General features: G+C 38.6%; 1 protein-coding gene across 2 annotated transcripts in view; it reads left to right on the forward strand.

Moving 5' to 3' along the window:
• ATP6V1H (ATPase H+ transporting V1 subunit H) overlaps positions 1-17,244 on the forward strand; it is a 132,092-nt gene that overhangs the window by 20,448 nt on the left and 94,400 nt on the right. For both annotated transcript variants that reach the window (XM_049853514.1, XM_049853513.1), the window contains exons 7-8: positions 2,500-2,553; positions 14,020-14,117. In XM_049853514.1, the coding sequence (XP_049709471.1) occupies positions 2,500-2,553; positions 14,020-14,117 (152 nt within the window). The remainder of the gene's footprint in view (positions 1-2,499; positions 2,554-14,019; positions 14,118-17,244) is intronic.

The following is a 17,244-nucleotide window of genomic DNA, read 5'->3' on the forward strand; positions in this document are numbered from 1 at the left end:
ACTGATAGTCATCAGATCGTCAGCATTAGATTACAAATAAGCGTCTATTTGAAATAGGGTTTTGCCAACTTGTAATTTAGATTTTAGGTGACTTTATTGTTTTAATAGATTTTAATTTCATGTGTAAGAGAGAGAGATCATGACTTTTTGCTTTTTAGATTTACTTTTGTCTTACCATTGACTGCCTTTTTAACTTTTTAGCGGGAGATGGCAGGCAGAGGACCTAATTGCCTTTTATATTTGGATAGGATATTTCACAGAGTCTTGAACAAAATTGAGTGCATATTTTTTCATGCCTGTAGCATTGATTTTAACACATTTTTTGGCTTAGTTTTAAACATGATTTTTAGAAGAACAACAGATTAGGAGATTTCACTGAATTTGTAAGATTTTTTTTTTTTTTCAATTTTATGATGTGTAGACCATGAAACATAGGTGTGTGAAAATGAGATTTTTAAGTTTGTAAATTATGGGGACCAGAATGTTTAAATAGGTACCCTGCCTCCCCTCCTTTTTTTTTTTTAATTTGTGCTATTTTGAAATTAGTTCTCCCTTTAAACAGACTACACTTGGCTTTAATGGTAACACTCTGGTATGTTGGTAATGAGGCTCTTTTGTAGCTAAATTCACAAAATGAAAATGGACAGGAAAGAATGTATACTGTATTTGACCATTAACATTTTGGGTGGTTTCACTTTAAACTTTTCCTCATAGGAAAACATTTATGTGCCTCACAGATGATTTATCACTTTTAGATGAATACTGTGACTATAACCATGCCCTACAATTGGGGGAAATATTTTTATGTCACTACTAAAAGCAAATATTTCAGTGTCTAGATACTTCTGCATCTTGGTGTTAGAGAACTACTCTTAAAGGTGTTTTCTGTATATTTCTGGTGTATTCTCGTATCACTGAATCTTTGGCCTTATGAGTTTTGGTGTGGTATTTCTGCTTTGCAAGTTCTGCGGCAGGGTGACTTTTCAGGGTAGTTAGCAGAAGTTTTGGCTCTGCTTCTGCAGAGCCTGGCCACTGCTTCTGCTGGGCCCTGGCTAGCACTGCCTCTCTTACTATGGATAGACACTCCTTCCAGAGCGTTTTACTAGGATTAAATTCTAGACCTCTTATTTAAAGAATTTCAGGATATGATTTGTCTTGGTCATCTACTGCTGCCATAACAGAAATACCACAAGTGGATGGCTTTAACAAAGAGAAGTTTATTTTCTGACAGTAAAGTAGGCTTAAAAGTCCAAATTCAGAGTGTCCACTCCAGGGGAAGGCTTCCTGTCTCTGTCGGCCTTCTCATCAATCTTCTTTCAGTCTACAAGCTTCTCTGCGCAGGGACCCCGTGTCTGAAGGATGTGCTCTGCTCCTGGCACTGCCTTCTTGGTATGAGGTCCCCTGTCTCTCTGCTTGCTTCTGTCTTTTATATCTCAAGAGATTGCCTCAAGACACAGCCCAGTCCTGTAGGTTGAGTCCTGCCTCACTAACACAACTGCCGCCCATCTCCCTCATTAACAGCACAGAGGCAGAATTTACAAGATATAGGAGAAATCACACAATACTGGGAATCATGGCCCAGCCAAACTGATACATTTTTGGGGGGACATATAATTCAATCTGTGACGTGATTACTTGGGATTTTATTTACTACTTTTTCACATGTTCCGTGATGGTGCTGTGTCTGGAAGTTCCCTTTTTCTCTATCGTGAGTTTTCCCCTCATAAGAAGGACCACAATTTCATGATTCTAATAGAAATAAAATTTCAAAAGTCCAAGTTAGTTGAAAGTGTGGATATTTTGTTTTTCGACTTTTTAGTGACATTTAAGAGCCTTTTTTAGTAGTTCAGAGCATTGTACTTGGGTTGTAGAGGCCAGTGGCTTGCACTCAGTGGACAACATTTATTGAATGAAATAAAATTTTCTGTAAGAAATTGAGTATCGCTTTCCTTTTGCACTTTCAGCCTCTGACTTTCTACCTTAAAATTTCTTTGTTATTTCTTTATAACATTTGAGATTTTTGATTGTCATCATAACTCGTTAGCATTCTATAGGTAGCTTAGTTTTAATACTATAGAGTACCTTCCCATCGTTGAGCACGTATTTCAAAAGCTTCGTCACAGGATAGAGACGTGTAGATCACTGAATATAGATAGTTCAGCATAAGGCAGTCATCTTGTTAGAAAAGTAATTCTGTAAGTAAATCATGATACTTGGCAATATGAACCCGTTTCACTCACGATTTAGGTGGAGCTAGTATTTATTCAGTTTTGGTATTGTTCCATTTGTAGTAATTTATTGATTGAGACTTGCCTGGAAGAGTACAGTGATGTTCAGAACACTCTGCATCATCCCCATGCTGTTTATGAGTTGATGATAAAAATGTATTAAGTAGGATTAGATAAAAATTATAAATTAGCTTAGGTCCCTTTCCTAAGCTGATAAATTAGGATAAAATTAAAAGCAAAACTAAGTAATAAGTTATTTATTTCATAATAGAAACTGCGTGGTAGCGGTGTTGCTGTTGAAACAGGAACAGTCTCTTCAAGCGATGTAAGTATATTCCTTCTTAATTCACTGGCCTCCTAACACTCTAAATATAACTGATTTTGAGTCATAGACATCTAGAATTTTTAAAGCGTTTACCAGTCCCACAAAGGCAAGTCTGTGGTTTTGACCTGTCACCCCTGCTTAGGTTAATTGTATTGCAGAACTGTATGTAAATATTTATGGTCTGTGGCAATCACTTTTTCTGTATGGTAGACATGAGACCCTGCTTCTCCTGTTGCTCTTTTTTTTTTTTTTTTTTCAGGCCACTTCACTTCAGGCCTGGGAATCAGAGCAAGAGTCTTGAGTTCAGTTGTACAGCTGACACTGCTAATCTTAATATTGCTCTCTTCAGTAGCAGACTTCAGTTGTCTGATAAACTGTCTCATATTTGTCTAATAGATAGGTGAACCATGTGTTAAACAGAGGAAAACAATGACATTACCCATGGCATCAAAATTTGTTGCCTGCCCTTTGTTGTTTAGGGCTTTATGTAGGGTTGTTGGTGCCCAGAACACTTTTTTTGGCCAATCTCTCCCCACACCTCTGTAGAGCCAAACAGTTAAAGGTTAAAACTAATCATGCTCCCCAAGTCCCTTTCCTGGCTAGACTTACCTGCCCCCTTTGGAAATGGCTTAACTTTGCCGTGCTCTAGGGACAGCTCAGGAACTAGTTTGCTGAAGTAAGGGTCGCATGATTGGAGTCAGTTGAGAGAGGGATGGGGAAAAAAGAAACATTTAGCTTCCTTTGTCGGAAATATCTCTGGGAAACAGGAAAGCATCCTTAGGAGTAGTGTCTACATCCTGCATGTAATTAACCTAACTGAAGCTCTGTAGAAGCCATTTACTGTCCATGTTAGTTACTGATGCTTCCATAACATGTATGGAACACACCTGTATGTATATTGTGGGTCTGTAGATGGCAAAAACCAAAAACCAAACCCACTGCCGTCGAGTTGATTCCGACTCATAGCGACCCTGGTGATGTAGTGGTTAAGTGCTACGACTGCTAACCAAAAGCTTGGCGGTTTACATCTGCCAGGTGCTCCTTGGAAACTCTATGGGGCAGTTCTACTCTGTCCTGTAGGGTTGCTATGAGCTATAGATGGCAGCAGGGTCTATTTTCAAAGCCAAGAGCTAGGCTTCTCTTGGAGCATGGGTTGAAGGGTCTGACGGACTGTTAGGACAGAAAATAGTTATTAGCTTTCTAAAGAGGAATTAGAACAAGGTGTTGAACTAGATGAGCAATCTTGGGGCCAGAGTGTGTGAGGGAGCTGGTGTCACTATTGAACTTAGAAGTCTAGATATTCAATCATTAGCAGATGTTTAAATAGGAAATCTTTATTTTGTATGACCTGAATTTCTACCAGTATGAGTTTTTGGCTTGTTGCCATTTTTCAGCTCGATGGCAACAGGTTTTTTTTTTTTTATGAGTTTTTGAAAAATTGTTTAGTTTGTATACTTTAGAATTGGATGTTTTTAAAAAGGGTTTTCAGAATCATTTATCTTATAAACGTAATTAAATGGCTATTAAAATATGTGTAAGTTACTAAAGGTCATATATTGAGGTTAAAATTCTAATGGCCTGATGTTTTATTCTGATCATTTCTGTCACTGTATTGGAAAAACAAAACTGATTAATTGAATTAACAGTACATTTAGTCAAGTGGTAAAGCTCGTAGACTCGTCCACATACATCCCAAGTGGGAGTTAGCATTCGGGGTAATCGTTAAGTAAGAAAAAGATGACTTTTCATTTCCCACCCCTTCCCTTTATTAGTGCCCCTAAACCTGAATGTATTTTCTGTCTCTGCTTGAAGGTTCTTACTTTTTCAGATGGCTATCAGCTTGAAAAGCAATAAATAGAGAGTAGAATGTTACACTTCCTTTCATATTTGTATTTTAATAGAGGAATCTTAATCTGGCAGCTAGTATGTATCGAGCACTTACTGTGTGCTTGGCATTGTTTTATTCATTTTACATGCACATGTCCTTTAGTACGCACACTTGTTCTTTGAGGTATGTCATGCCGTTAGCCACATTTTATAGATGAGCAAAGTGAAGCCCTGCAGAGAGGCACACCATTGTGTCCAAGGTCATACAGCTAATGAATGGCACAAACTCCAAAGGAATGAACTGATTAGTGACAGAATTACTTCTGAAACAACTGAACTTCAGTAGGATCTTTTGGTATCCCCAAGTCACATATATAGCCTCCTCAGACTTTGTAAAATTGCAGTTATCCCATCATCCCATTGCCGTAGTGTGGAATCCTTAAAATCCATTTAGGTTTTGAGAGCCGAGAAAAGCAGTTGGTAAACTGCGTTACATCACTTTGCCACTTGATGTCAGTATAAAACTCACAAAATAGTTTTATACTACAAAATGAGAAATAAGCATGATTCAACAGTCTTACCTTTTAAAATGACCATAGAAGCATCTTAAAGTTATGGGTGGGTCATTGCAAATGCTTACATTTGAATTACATTGCATAAATTTCTTTAAAATGCATTAGGTTGTCTTTACCTAAATGTAAAATTAACAAACTATGTCAGATTCTATGTACTTAAGCTTAACTGTCCAGCTTTTTACCTAGCAGTTCTTGGATGTGAATTGTGAATTCTTTTCTCAGAGGCACCGGTACAGCCTTGGGAGTTGATTGCTGTGCTCATGCCTTGACAGAGACCAGTGCTGTGATCTTTCACAGGCTTAGGAGGATCTAGAAGGAATCTAAAGAGCACTGGTGGCACAGGGGATTAAAGAACTTGTCTACTAACCGAAAGATCACTGGTTTGAACCCGCCAGTCACTCCTGGGGAGAAACATGTGGCAGTCTGCTCCTGTAAAGATTTAGAGCCTCACAAACTCTGTGAGTGCAGTTCTGCTCTGTCCTATAGGGTCACTATGAGTTGGAGCTGACTCCGTGGCAGTGGGTTTAGGAGGAATCTGGGAATTGTTTTCTTTTTTCCTCTGCCTTGCTTCATTTACACATGGGTGTAGGAGAGCAAAATGACTCCTAGCTCCAGCATTTGATTGTGTGCAGATCCAATCTAGCTTAATTACTACGGGATGAACATTGCTTAATTGGTAGTAAGTAATTTGGTTATGTTGCCAGATTGTCCTTATTGCCTGTCTTGCCTCTTAATGCTCTGGAGCAGGGCTGTCCACTGGAACTTTCCATAATGGTGGGATGTTATGTATCGGCACTACCCAGTATGGAGCCACTTAGTCACGTGTGGCTGTTAAACACTCGGAAATGTGGCTAGTGCAAATGAGGAAGTCAGATTTCCATTTTATTTAGTTTACTTTTATAACAGCTTTATTGAGATAAATTTCACATACCATAAAATTCGCCCACTTACAGTTCGGTATCTTTTAACATATTCATAGAGTTGTGCAACCGTCACCACTGTCTAATCTTACAACATTTTCAGTACCTCATAAAGGAACTCTGTACACATTAAGCAGTCTCTCCACACCCACTGCACCTTCCCAGCCCCTAATCTACTCTCTGTCTTTATGGATTTACCTGTTTATTTCACATAAAGGGAACCCTACAATATGTGATCACTTGTGACTGGTGCAGTGGTAAAGAGCTCAGCTGCTAACCAGAAGGTCAACAGTTGGAATCCACGAGCCGCTCCTTGGAAACCCTATGAGGCAGTTCCACTCTGTCCTGTAAGGTCACCATGAGTCAGAATCAACGGCAGTGGATTTGGTTTTTTGTTTTCTTTCACGTAGCGTAATGTTGTCAGGGTTTGTCCATGTTGTCGCACATCACATCTTCTGTTACCTGGTTACCTTGTAATTCTGCAGAATACGGCCGTCAGAGACCATACTCACCAGGAGGTGAGCAGCATTAGTTGCTATTTTCCGTATGATGTGATTATTCCACCATAGTGTAGAAAGAGTTTGCATTTTCAGGAACACTGGAAAACCTAAATCTAAATATTTCTTAAACGTGTTGACACATAAAAATAGTATTTTTCTTTGCTGTTGAGGTTTACTGCATAGTGAGTATATTCGTGGCCAGTTCTTAGCCCAGGATGTTTGGAACAGTGCACAGATCATTAGTGTAAGTGTGAAGAGAGTTGACGTCTATTGTCAATCCAAGATGAACTCTTGGTAATTTCAGCAATTTATATCACCTTTTTAAGCCTTGGGTTCTTAATCTCAAAAACAGGTAGCATAATAATAAGTTATTGCTGCATTAAAAGGAGAAATAAATATGAAGATACTTTGAAATCTATCATATACAATTTAATAAATGAATTATTGTTATAAAAGGATTTTTTTTCCCCCTCTGGCAATTTTTTGGTAGTTGTGAGAGTTGTTGAATCCATTTTGATTACAGAATAAACAGAAAAACTTTACAATGAAAAAGAACTAACAATGGTTGAATGACATTAAAACAAAAAAGAAAATAGTATTCAGGTCACTAAGAAATACAGTGAATATCTAATACATATGTATTTTGTTAGTCTAAATATAGATAGTAATTTGTCAGTGGAGAAATGAATTACTTTAGCAATTTAAATGGAAACTGTTATCCTAGCAAAATGAATTCTTTTACCATAACTATTTTCTAGGAAAATAGGATGGCTTAGGATGCAACTCATATTGATTAGCAATTTATAGTTCTTAAATTGAAATAAAAAAAAAAAAAGAATAGTATTAGTTAATTATATAAAAAACTAAACCAAACCCGTTGCCATCGAGTTGATTCTGACTCATAACGACCCTATAGGACAGAGTAGAACTGCCCCCCCATAGAGTTTCCAAGGAGCTCCTTGTGGATTCGAACTGCTGACCTTTTTATTAGCAGCCACAGCACTTAACCACTGTCACCAGGGTTTCCAATTATGTAAGGACCTTAGGAAATACTTTTAATGCAGTCTGATTCAGCCTTGGCTCCAAAAAGATATAAGGCTATAGTGCTATATTAAGTATATTTCTGTAGTATTGACTATCATCAATATAGAAAATTTGGTCAAACTTTTAGCCCTTAAGGCTTTTAGACCATCAATCCATACTTACTAGGAATTAGTTCATCTGGAATTAGTGTAAAATATGAAGCTTATTTGCACTTTGTTGGGTTGTTCTTCTGTTAAGGAAACATTTTTTGAGTGCTTCCCAGGAACCAGGTATAGTGCACTGTGCTGAAAGCATGATCCTGGGCAAGGTGGGCATGATTCCTGCAGTCACAGGGCTTACATTGTGTCTGGGGAGGACCGCATTAAACAAGTGATGACACCACTCATCATTTCAGTATCCTCGTGGCAGCTACTTTTAGGAAGAATTACCGGGTCTTTTGAGAGTGCAGCAAGGGGAGCTGATCTCAGGGCTCAAGTTAACTTGGGTTTTCTCGAGACCTCAGGAAGTGCAGGTGAAGGAACCGTGGACCGTGAGGGCAGTGAGGCCACGTGAGTGTGCTAAGAGTGCAGGGCAGGGTGAGTGGGAGGCATGGACGTGGTAGGCAGGTGGGCCCAGATGATACAGGGCCTCAAAGGCCACTTTCTAATTGTCTCCTTGGCAACGGGGACCACTGACGAGTAGTAACAGGGGAAGTGACATGGTAAAGAGGAGCCATGGGAAAAAGGGATGTGTGTGTTGCATTTTATTATGTATTTTGAAATAATTTGCTCTGTTACATCCTTTCTCTGGACTGTAGTGGTAAGCCCTTGTTGCCTACCTAGGTGGCTGCACAGCTTGCCTTCTTATCTTCCTCAGGGCTCTGTCAAACTCTGGGTTCCTCGCTGTAGCCTCACGGCTCCCCTCTTAAATCCTCTTTAAAGAGCCCAGGTGCCTCCCATTTTACATTTCCCATTTCTCTTTCTTGTGTTATTTTTCCTACATTGAACCTGTCAGCCTCTGACACTGTCTGTAATTTGCTTGTTTTTGGTGTGTTGTCCTCGTCCTCCACTGGAGGGTAAGCTGCGTAGTGGCAGGGACCCGGGACTGTCTGTGCTGTGTTCATGGTTGTCGCCCAGCACTACAACAGTGTTTGCCACATAAGAGACACCCAACAAATGTTTATTGAATGAATCTTGAGTACAGATTTGTAGAGCCTTCTTGGAGAATAGTTAAGAACTGAGAATTATGTAGGCCTTATGTCCCTTATGGAGCCCTGGTGGTGCTGCGGTTAAGGGCTCGGCTAACCAAAACGTCAGGAGTTTCAATCTACCAGCCACTCCTTGGAATCCCTATAGGGCAGTTCTACTCTGTCCTGTAGGGTCACTGTGAGTCAGAATTGACTTGATGGCAGTGGGTCAAGTTATGTCTCTTATTCTCTTTTTTACAGTATAATCTAAGATTGTAGCTGTCAGGTGGTTTGCTAGAGCTGCACGGTCAAACCATCTTCTTAATCTTTGGCTGGATTTTAAGTATAACATATTTGAAAATAAATTAGGGTCCCTTCTGCATGCCAGAGAGTATAAGAAACCCAATAAATATTGTCGAATTAAAGAATGCTTCTTTCGTGTTGAGAGCACCATGGATGAAAATTGTCATGTAAGTAAAGCTGTTAGATATGCAATAAATTTCTGTGTATTGGATTTATTAAATGAAAGAAAATTGCAGAATGACAACTGTCGTATTATTTATACATTTATAAAAAAGGTATATATATGTAATGCATAGAAAATTTCTGAAATGTGACACAGAAAAATATCTAATAGTGACCCTCTCTTGGGAATGGGAATGGCGAAGGTTGACAGTGAATTTTTATTTTATGCTGTGCTATACTAATTGGATATTTTACCATAAATATGTACTAAGTACCTCATGTAAAATTCAAGTCAATAAAAATCAAGTATGCAAATTTTAATCAGGTGCCGTACTGCTTGTCAAGTCATAGCTCTAGTTTCTAGCTTTTTTTAATACTTGGAAGCTGATCCTGTGGGCGCCCTTCTTGAGTCACGAGGTGAGGAGCCCCAGAGATGCAGGGAGAGGTAAGCCAAGTCAGGAAGGAGAGGCACCCTCACAACTCTGAGGAAAGGCACAGGGTGCTTTTCCTCATTTGCTTCTTCCTTGTGATATTTCCATTTGACCTCAGTAAATACTCATCAACTCTGTGGTCCTTGATATTTTCCTGTAAGATAGATTGTTTCTCTGCCTTTGAGTTCTCATCCTGTGAAGTTTGCTTTTGGTGCCCAAAACCTGTGAGATTTCAGGGATTTCTCTTAGCAATTTCAGCTGGGTCAAGAATACTTTTCAAATGTCATAATATCTGCTAAAAGAATAGGAAAAGCTAGCAAAGATAAAAATATGTGCAGTAAGAAAAGATAAAGCCGAGTGTTTGCATTGAACAATATGGTTAATAGCTGCATGTCTGCATTTTTTATTAACATGGAAATCAACTGTCGAGAAATAAAAATTTGAAATTAGGGGGCTTTTCTTTTTGTTCCTTTTTTTGGAAACATCTTGCTAAGCAGAAAATGAAAATCATTTCACTTGGACAAAATATATCCTAGAACTTTAGGTTCTACTTTTTTCAATTCATTTATTCACTGATTTAAAAAAAAAAAAAATCCAGCTAGCCACCACCTCGAATCCTAAACAAGGGCAGTACAATACTACTAATTATTTTTTGCAAATGGCAAAATCAAGCTAATTAAGGAAAAAAAATAAAGTGTAAGGAATATTTAATCATTCATTTAGCAAAGAAACTTTATCTGAATGCTGTTATTTACCAGGCATTGTGCTTAAATGCTGAGATTTTAAAAAATTCGTCTTTTACTCTCTCATCTAGTTGGGATGACTGATACCTGTATGTTGTTGTTAGATGCCATCGAGTTGGTTCCAACTCATAGCGACCCTGTGTACTACAGAACAAAGCACTGCCTGGTGCTGCACCATCCTCACAGTCGTTGTTATGCTTGAGCCATTGTTGTAGCCACTGTGTTAGTCCATCTTGTTGAGAGTCTTCCTCTTTTTTTGCTAACTGTCTACTTTACCAGGCATGATGTCCTTCTCCAGGGACTGATCCTTCCTGACAACCTGTCCAAAGCACATAAGAGGAAGTCTCAACGTCCTTGCTCCTAAGGAGCATTCTGGCTGTACTTCTTCCAAGACAGATTTGTTAGTTCTCCTGGCAGTCTGTGGTATATTCAGTATCCTCTGCCACCATCATAATTCAGAGGCGTCAGTTTTTCTTCCGTCTTCCTTATTTGTTGTCCAGCTTTCACATGCTTATGAGGAGATTGAAAATACCATGACTTGGATCAGGTGTACCTTAGTCCTCAAAGTTACATCTTTGATTTTTAATGCTTTAAAGAGGTCTTTTGCAGCAGATTTGCCCAACGCAATACAGGTACAAAAGACTGGAAAAGAAATGAATTTATATATGGCATTGTGGAAATGATTAATTCTGTCTGGAGAAATCAGAATACGATAATAGGACATGCAGCAGCAGCAGCAAATGTTTTTTGACTGTTTCACGACAGGTACCATTGTAAACTCTTTATATGATGTTTTTTGACTGTTTCATGACAGGTACCATCGTAAACTCTTTATATGATGTTTTTTGACTGTTTCACGACAGGTACCATTGTAAACTCTTTATATACACTAATGTAATTGGCTCCAAATCCAATGGGATTTGTCGTATTACCCCATTTTACGGGTGGGAAGCAAATTCAGGGTCACGTAGCTAGTAAGTGGCTGAGCGCAGCAGGCTGGTTTCGTAGCCTTTGCTCTTAACCATTGTGCTATACCAGCTTCTCTCTCATGGTGGAGGGGTTAACATTTGCTCTCAGGCTTGAAGCAGCTAAGTCAGTTCAGATGGAGAGGAGAATGGAGAAAGAGCTTTCTAGTAAGTAGTTGGAAATAGGGGTGTGGTTCTCAGGAAAGAATAACCGTTGGAGGTCAATTTTAAGGTCATTTGCCATGTTGGTGAAGTGATAAAGCAAAAGAGGGGTAAAATGTGGTCGTAATTCTTTAAAGAAACCTTCATGTATTAGGAAGAGGAAAGAGGCAATGCAGAGATTGGTACAAGGTCTAGGGATAATTTTAAGGTAAGAAATGATTAAGCATTTAGAGGCTGAGAAGAAAAATAACCAAAAATCCAAACCCACTGCCATCAAGTCAATGTCGACTCATACTGACCCTATAGGACAGAGTAGAACTACCCCGTAGGATTCCAAGGCTGTAATCTTTACAGAAGCAGACTGCCATATATTTCTTCTGTGGTTTTTTTTGGAGTGACTGGTGGGTTTGAACAGCTGACCTTTCAGTTAGCATCCGAGCGCTTAACCACTGCAGTAAAAGGGAGAAGTTGAAGATACAGGAGGGGGTCTGGTTGATGGGCCATTGTTTGGGAGGAATGGGATAGAACCTTTTGGAGCTATTGGTCTTGGATAGGAAGAAGGCCACTTGTCTCTCGCAGGTCAGAAAGAAGTAAGACTGGCTGTAAATGTAGATAAGTTTAGGGGATGAGATGTTGGCGCTGAGTGAATCTGTAACTAGCTGCCTCTATGTTCTCCTGTCTGCTAAAAGTGAGGGAAGAGAGTAAAACAGGAGGAGAGTGGTGAGTGTCTGAGATCGACCCTGGGGAATGCCTGAGAACAGATCAGATGGCTTTTCTCCAGCAGCATTGAACTGCTCTTGGATGGGATTAGAGCTGGTGGCTGGTTAGATTGACTCAAGGCTGATTATTCTTTTAAAAATTACTGAAGAAACTTTCTTCTAAAGCACAATAAAAACAAATTAAAAAAGACATGGAATAATTTTATATATGTAAATGTATAAAGGAAGCGATACAGTCTACTTTGTTTAATTGAAGGTTTAATTCATTTTGTTTAATTCGTTGTTTACCATGTTGTCTTAACTATATGTTTTGAACATAATCTCTGGAATGGTGTTTGGATTGCCGTACAATGTGTAATAAGAATGAAGACTGTCATTTTAGGACTAGCACTATTTATGTCTTTTTTTATAATGTGAAAACAGAAGCTATAAATAACAACAAAGGATCCATATTTGAAATGTGTCATATATTTAACATATCCTGCTCAGTGGAAACAGAAAAGGAAGACTTACAGTAAACCAAAAATGTTTTGCATCGGGAGGACACTGATGACTAGTGGAAGAGAGGAGAGAGTGTCCTCGATTGCCTTCTGGTTTATTCTGTCTAGAAGCCTTGCTCAGGCTCTCTCTCTAAACGTGCAGTATGGTATTCCACATGCAGAAAGGCTTACTACCTGCTGACTTAATTGGAAAAATACAGTTTTTTTCCATCATGGAAGATTGTTTTAGAGCTGAAAATGCATGTTTTTTTGGTCATTAATTTCTGCTAATGTTTTGAGTTTTCAGGCAAATTATATTACTGGATATATTGTGCTCTTGTAGAACTCTTTCTACTACTTTCTAGGTGAAACCTAAGATAACCTTTTCTTGATAACTTTTGACTATTTCACTAAATTTACTTACGTTATCGTGCTTTTAAAATTTGAGTGCCTAAATGTCTTTGAAGTTTTTAAGAATGTTGATTAAATTAGAAAACAGTGTTTAGAAATATATATTAGATTTTGTGAATTTATATAACAAGCATGATTCTTGCCTTTATAAATTTTTTAAATGTAGCGTGATCTTTGTTAAGGCTAGAATCTGCAATTTCCTCTTGTCTCTCCACTTCTTATTGATATGTCTTGTTGTAAATATTTAGGGACAAGCCCAGGCCAGAAGTTCTTAATGGGTTTGGCAAAATGGAGGGGACTGTGACTTCCTGGGGTGGTTATTCCTGTTTATTTCAAGTTTCAGATATTAATCACAATTTCTGTGAGATAGTGCTATTGAGTTGACAATGTTTTTAATCCCAGTCTTTTGAAGTGTTTAATTAGACTCTGTATGTTCTTATGTTATATAGTTTGTTTTTTTTTTAAGTTCCTGTTTATTGAGTTTCTATGATATGTCTCTGTTTACTAAATGAACTGTTTCACCTAATCCTCAGAGTACCTGTTCATGGGGCTTGGAGGTGGCATCCTTATTAAAGATGAAAAAAATTGAGTATTGGAGAAGTTCAGTAACTTGCCCAAGGTCATTCAAGTATAGGCCTATCTCAAAACAAACTCTTCTTTTTGTTATCTTATTGTAGTTCTTTGATGTTTCTGTAATTACATAGAGTGGTATTCCCTATATAGTGCCTCTATTCAGGGGTAAATGAACCTTTGCAAGGCAATATACTTACCAGACTATGTCAGAGATATTACTGTGTCCCTGTATTGTCCAAATCGTGTTTGTTAAATAGTCTTGGATTGTGTGTGTTTAATTTGGGAGACACAATTATCTTCATTTCTAAGAGGTAGAGATAAAAGCAAACATGAGGATTGACTTTTGAAAACTATTAGGGAATTTTGGATGCTCTGATGCTAATAAACTCTAGTAAAAAACACAGGGTTTTCTTATAGAGATATTTGTATATGATCTCATGGCTTTACGTGCCTTCCAGTTTTAAATCCTTGCACTTCTCTTGCGTAGAGCTCTCAGTATGTGCAGTGTGTTGCTGGGTGTCTTCAGCTGATGCTCCGGGTTAATGAGTACCGCTTTGCCTGGGTTGAAGCAGATGGGGTAAACTGGTGAGTGCCCTTTTACTTTTAACAAAGAATCACTTTTTAAAACATCAGTCCTTGACATTTTCAAAGAAATTAATACATTTAATCATCTAAATAGTGTTTTATTTTTTCCATGTCTGCTTAACATATTAACATTTTTAGAAGTTAGTATAGTAACTATCAAACTGTTTTCAGCCTGGGGTTTTTTTAAATGCTTTTTTTTTATTGTAGTTGAGGTGAAGGTTTACAGAGCAAACTAGGTCCTCATAAAAGAATTAATACATGTATTGTTTTGCGACATTGGTTGCCAACCCCACAACTTGTCAACACTTTCTCCTTCTCGACCTTTGGTTCCCCATTACCAGCTTTCCTGTCCCCTCCTGCCTTCTATTCCTTGCCCCTGGGCTGGTATGCTCATTTAGTCTCTTTTTATTTTATGGTCGCTATGAGTCGAAATCGACGGCATTGGGTTTTTTTGTTGGTTGTCTAATCTTTGGATGAAGAGGGAACCTCAGGAGTGACTTCAGTACTGAGCTCTAAGAAGGTGTGGGAGCCATACTCTCAGGGTTTCTCCAGTCTCTGTCAGACCAGTGAGTCTGGGTCTTTTTTTGTGTATATGTTAGAATTTTGTTCTACATTTTTCTCCAGCTTTGTCTGGGACCCTCTGTTGTGATCCCTGTCAGAGCAGCTGGTGATGGTAGCTGGATACCATCTAGATGTGCTGGACTCAGTCTGGGGTAGGCTGTGGTGCTTCTGGTCCATTAGTCCTTTGGACTAATCTTTCCCTTGTATCTTTGGTTTTCTTCATTCTCCTTTGTTCCAGTGGGGTTGGACTAGTGGACTATCTTATATCTTAGGTGGCTGCTTGTGAGCTTTTAAGACCCCACACACTACTCACCAAAGTAGAAAGGAGAACATTTTCTTTATAAACTGTGCTATGCCAATTGTGCTAGATGTTCCCCAAGACCATGGTCCCCAAGCCCTCAGCTCAGCAGTTTGTTCCCTCAGGGAGTTTGGATGTGTCTGTGGAGCTTCCATGACCTTACCTTGGACAAGTTTTGCTGGCTTCCCCAGTGCCACTTACCTGTTGTCTATTTAATATTTTTCCTCCCCACTCCTCCCTTCCCACGTAACCATCAAAGATTGTTTCTTTTTGTGTGTAAACCTTTAATTTCTCTAGAATCGATTGCTAGGAGTGGGATTGCTAGATTGTATGGTATTTCTGTTTCTAGCTTTGTGTGTGTGTGTATGTGTGTAAATCTTTTCATGAGTTTTATACTAGTAGTCTCATACAGGAAACCCTGGTGGCCTAGTGGTTAAGTGCTACGGCTGCTAACCAAAGGGTCGGCAGTTCGAATCTGCCAGGTGCTCCTTGGAAACTCTATGGGGCAGTTCTACCCTGTCCTATAGGGTCGCTATGGGTCGGAATCGACTCAACGGCACTGGGTTTGATTTTTTTGTTTGTTTTGGTCTCATACAATATTTTTCCTTTTGTGATTAACTTATTTTACTCAGCATAATGCCCCCTAGATTCATCCATGTTGTGAGATGCTTCACAGATTCATCATTGTTCTTTATTGTTGCATAGTATTTCATTGTGTATATGTACCATAGTTAGTTTATCCATTCATCTGTTGATGGGCACCTAGGTTGTTCCCACCTTTTTGCTATTGTGAACAGTGCTGCAGTGGGTGTGTATATGTCTGTTTATGATGGCTCTTATTTCTGTAGGATATATTCCTAGAATGGGATTGCTGGATCACATGGTATTTCTCTTTCTAGCTTTCTAATGAAGCGCCATATCGTTTCTAAAATGGTTGTATCATTTTGTATTCCCACCAGCAGTGTATAAGAGTACTAGTCTCCCCACAGCCTCTCCAGTGTTTGTTTTCTTTTTTTTTTTGATTCCTGCAGCAGTCTCGGGGAGATGGTATATCATTGGGGTTTAATTTGCATTTCTCTAATGGCTAGTGATTGCGAGCATTTTCTCGCTTGAGTATCTTCTTTGGTGAAGTGTCTATTCATTTCCTTTGCCCATTTTTTAATTGCATTATTTGTCTTTTTGTTGTAGAGGTGTGGGATTTCTGGTAGATTTTAGAGATTAGACCTTTATCAGATTTGTCATAGTCCAGAATTTTTTCCCAGTCTGTAGTTCTGTTTTTTACTCTTTTGGTGAAGACTTTTGATTACCCTAAGTGTTTAACTTTTAGAAAATCACAGCTATCTAGCTTATTTTCTGGTGTTTGTGTATTGTTAGTTATGGTCTATATCTTGTTAATGCCGTGTCTTAGGGCCTCCAGCACTGACCCTATTTTTACTTCTATGATCTTTATAATTTTTTTGTTTTATATTTAGGTCTTTGATCTATTTCGAATCAGTGTTTGTGTACGGTGTGAGGTATGGGTCCTGTTTCATTTTTTTGCAGATGGACATCCAGTTTTGCTAGCACTGTTTGTTAAAAAGACTGTTTTTTCCCCATTTGATGGAGTTTGGGCCTTTGTTGAAGATCAGGTGACTGAAGGTGGATGAATTTAAATCTCAGTTCTCAGTTCTCAGTTCTGTTCCAATGGCCAGTGTGTCTGTCGTACCAGTACCAGGCTGTCTTTACTGCCGTAGCTGTATAGTAGGCTCTGAGGTCAGGTAGTGCGACTCCTTCTACTTTCTTCTTCTTCTTCTTCAGTAGTGCGTTACTTAGCCGGGGTCTCTTCCCTTTCTATATAAAGTTAATGATTAGTTTCTTCATCTCTTTAAAGAATGCTGTTGGTATTTGGATTGAGATTACATTGTACTTGTCGATTGTTTTGGGTAGAATTGACATTTTCACAATGTTAAGTCTATGAGTGAGCATGGTTTATGTTTTTCGATTACATAGGTGTCTTGGTTTCTTGCAGTAGTGTTTTGTAGTTTTCTTTGCTCTAGCTAGGTCTCCCCGCACAATGTTAAATAGGAGTCATGATATCCTTTTCTTGTTCCTATTCTCAGGGGGAATGTTTTCAGCCTTTCTCCATTAAGAATGATGTTGGCTGTTGGTTTTGTATAGGTGCCCTTTATTATGTTGAAGAATTTTCCTTCTATATCTATCATATTGAGAGTTTTTATCAGGAATGGGTATTGGACTTTGTTGAATGCCTTTTCTGTGTCCCTTGAGATG

The sequence above is a fragment of the Elephas maximus genome, chromosome 15, assembly GCF_024166365.1.
Source record: "Elephas maximus indicus isolate mEleMax1 chromosome 15, mEleMax1 primary haplotype, whole genome shotgun sequence".
Lineage (NCBI taxonomy): Eukaryota > Metazoa > Chordata > Mammalia > Proboscidea > Elephantidae > Elephas > Elephas maximus.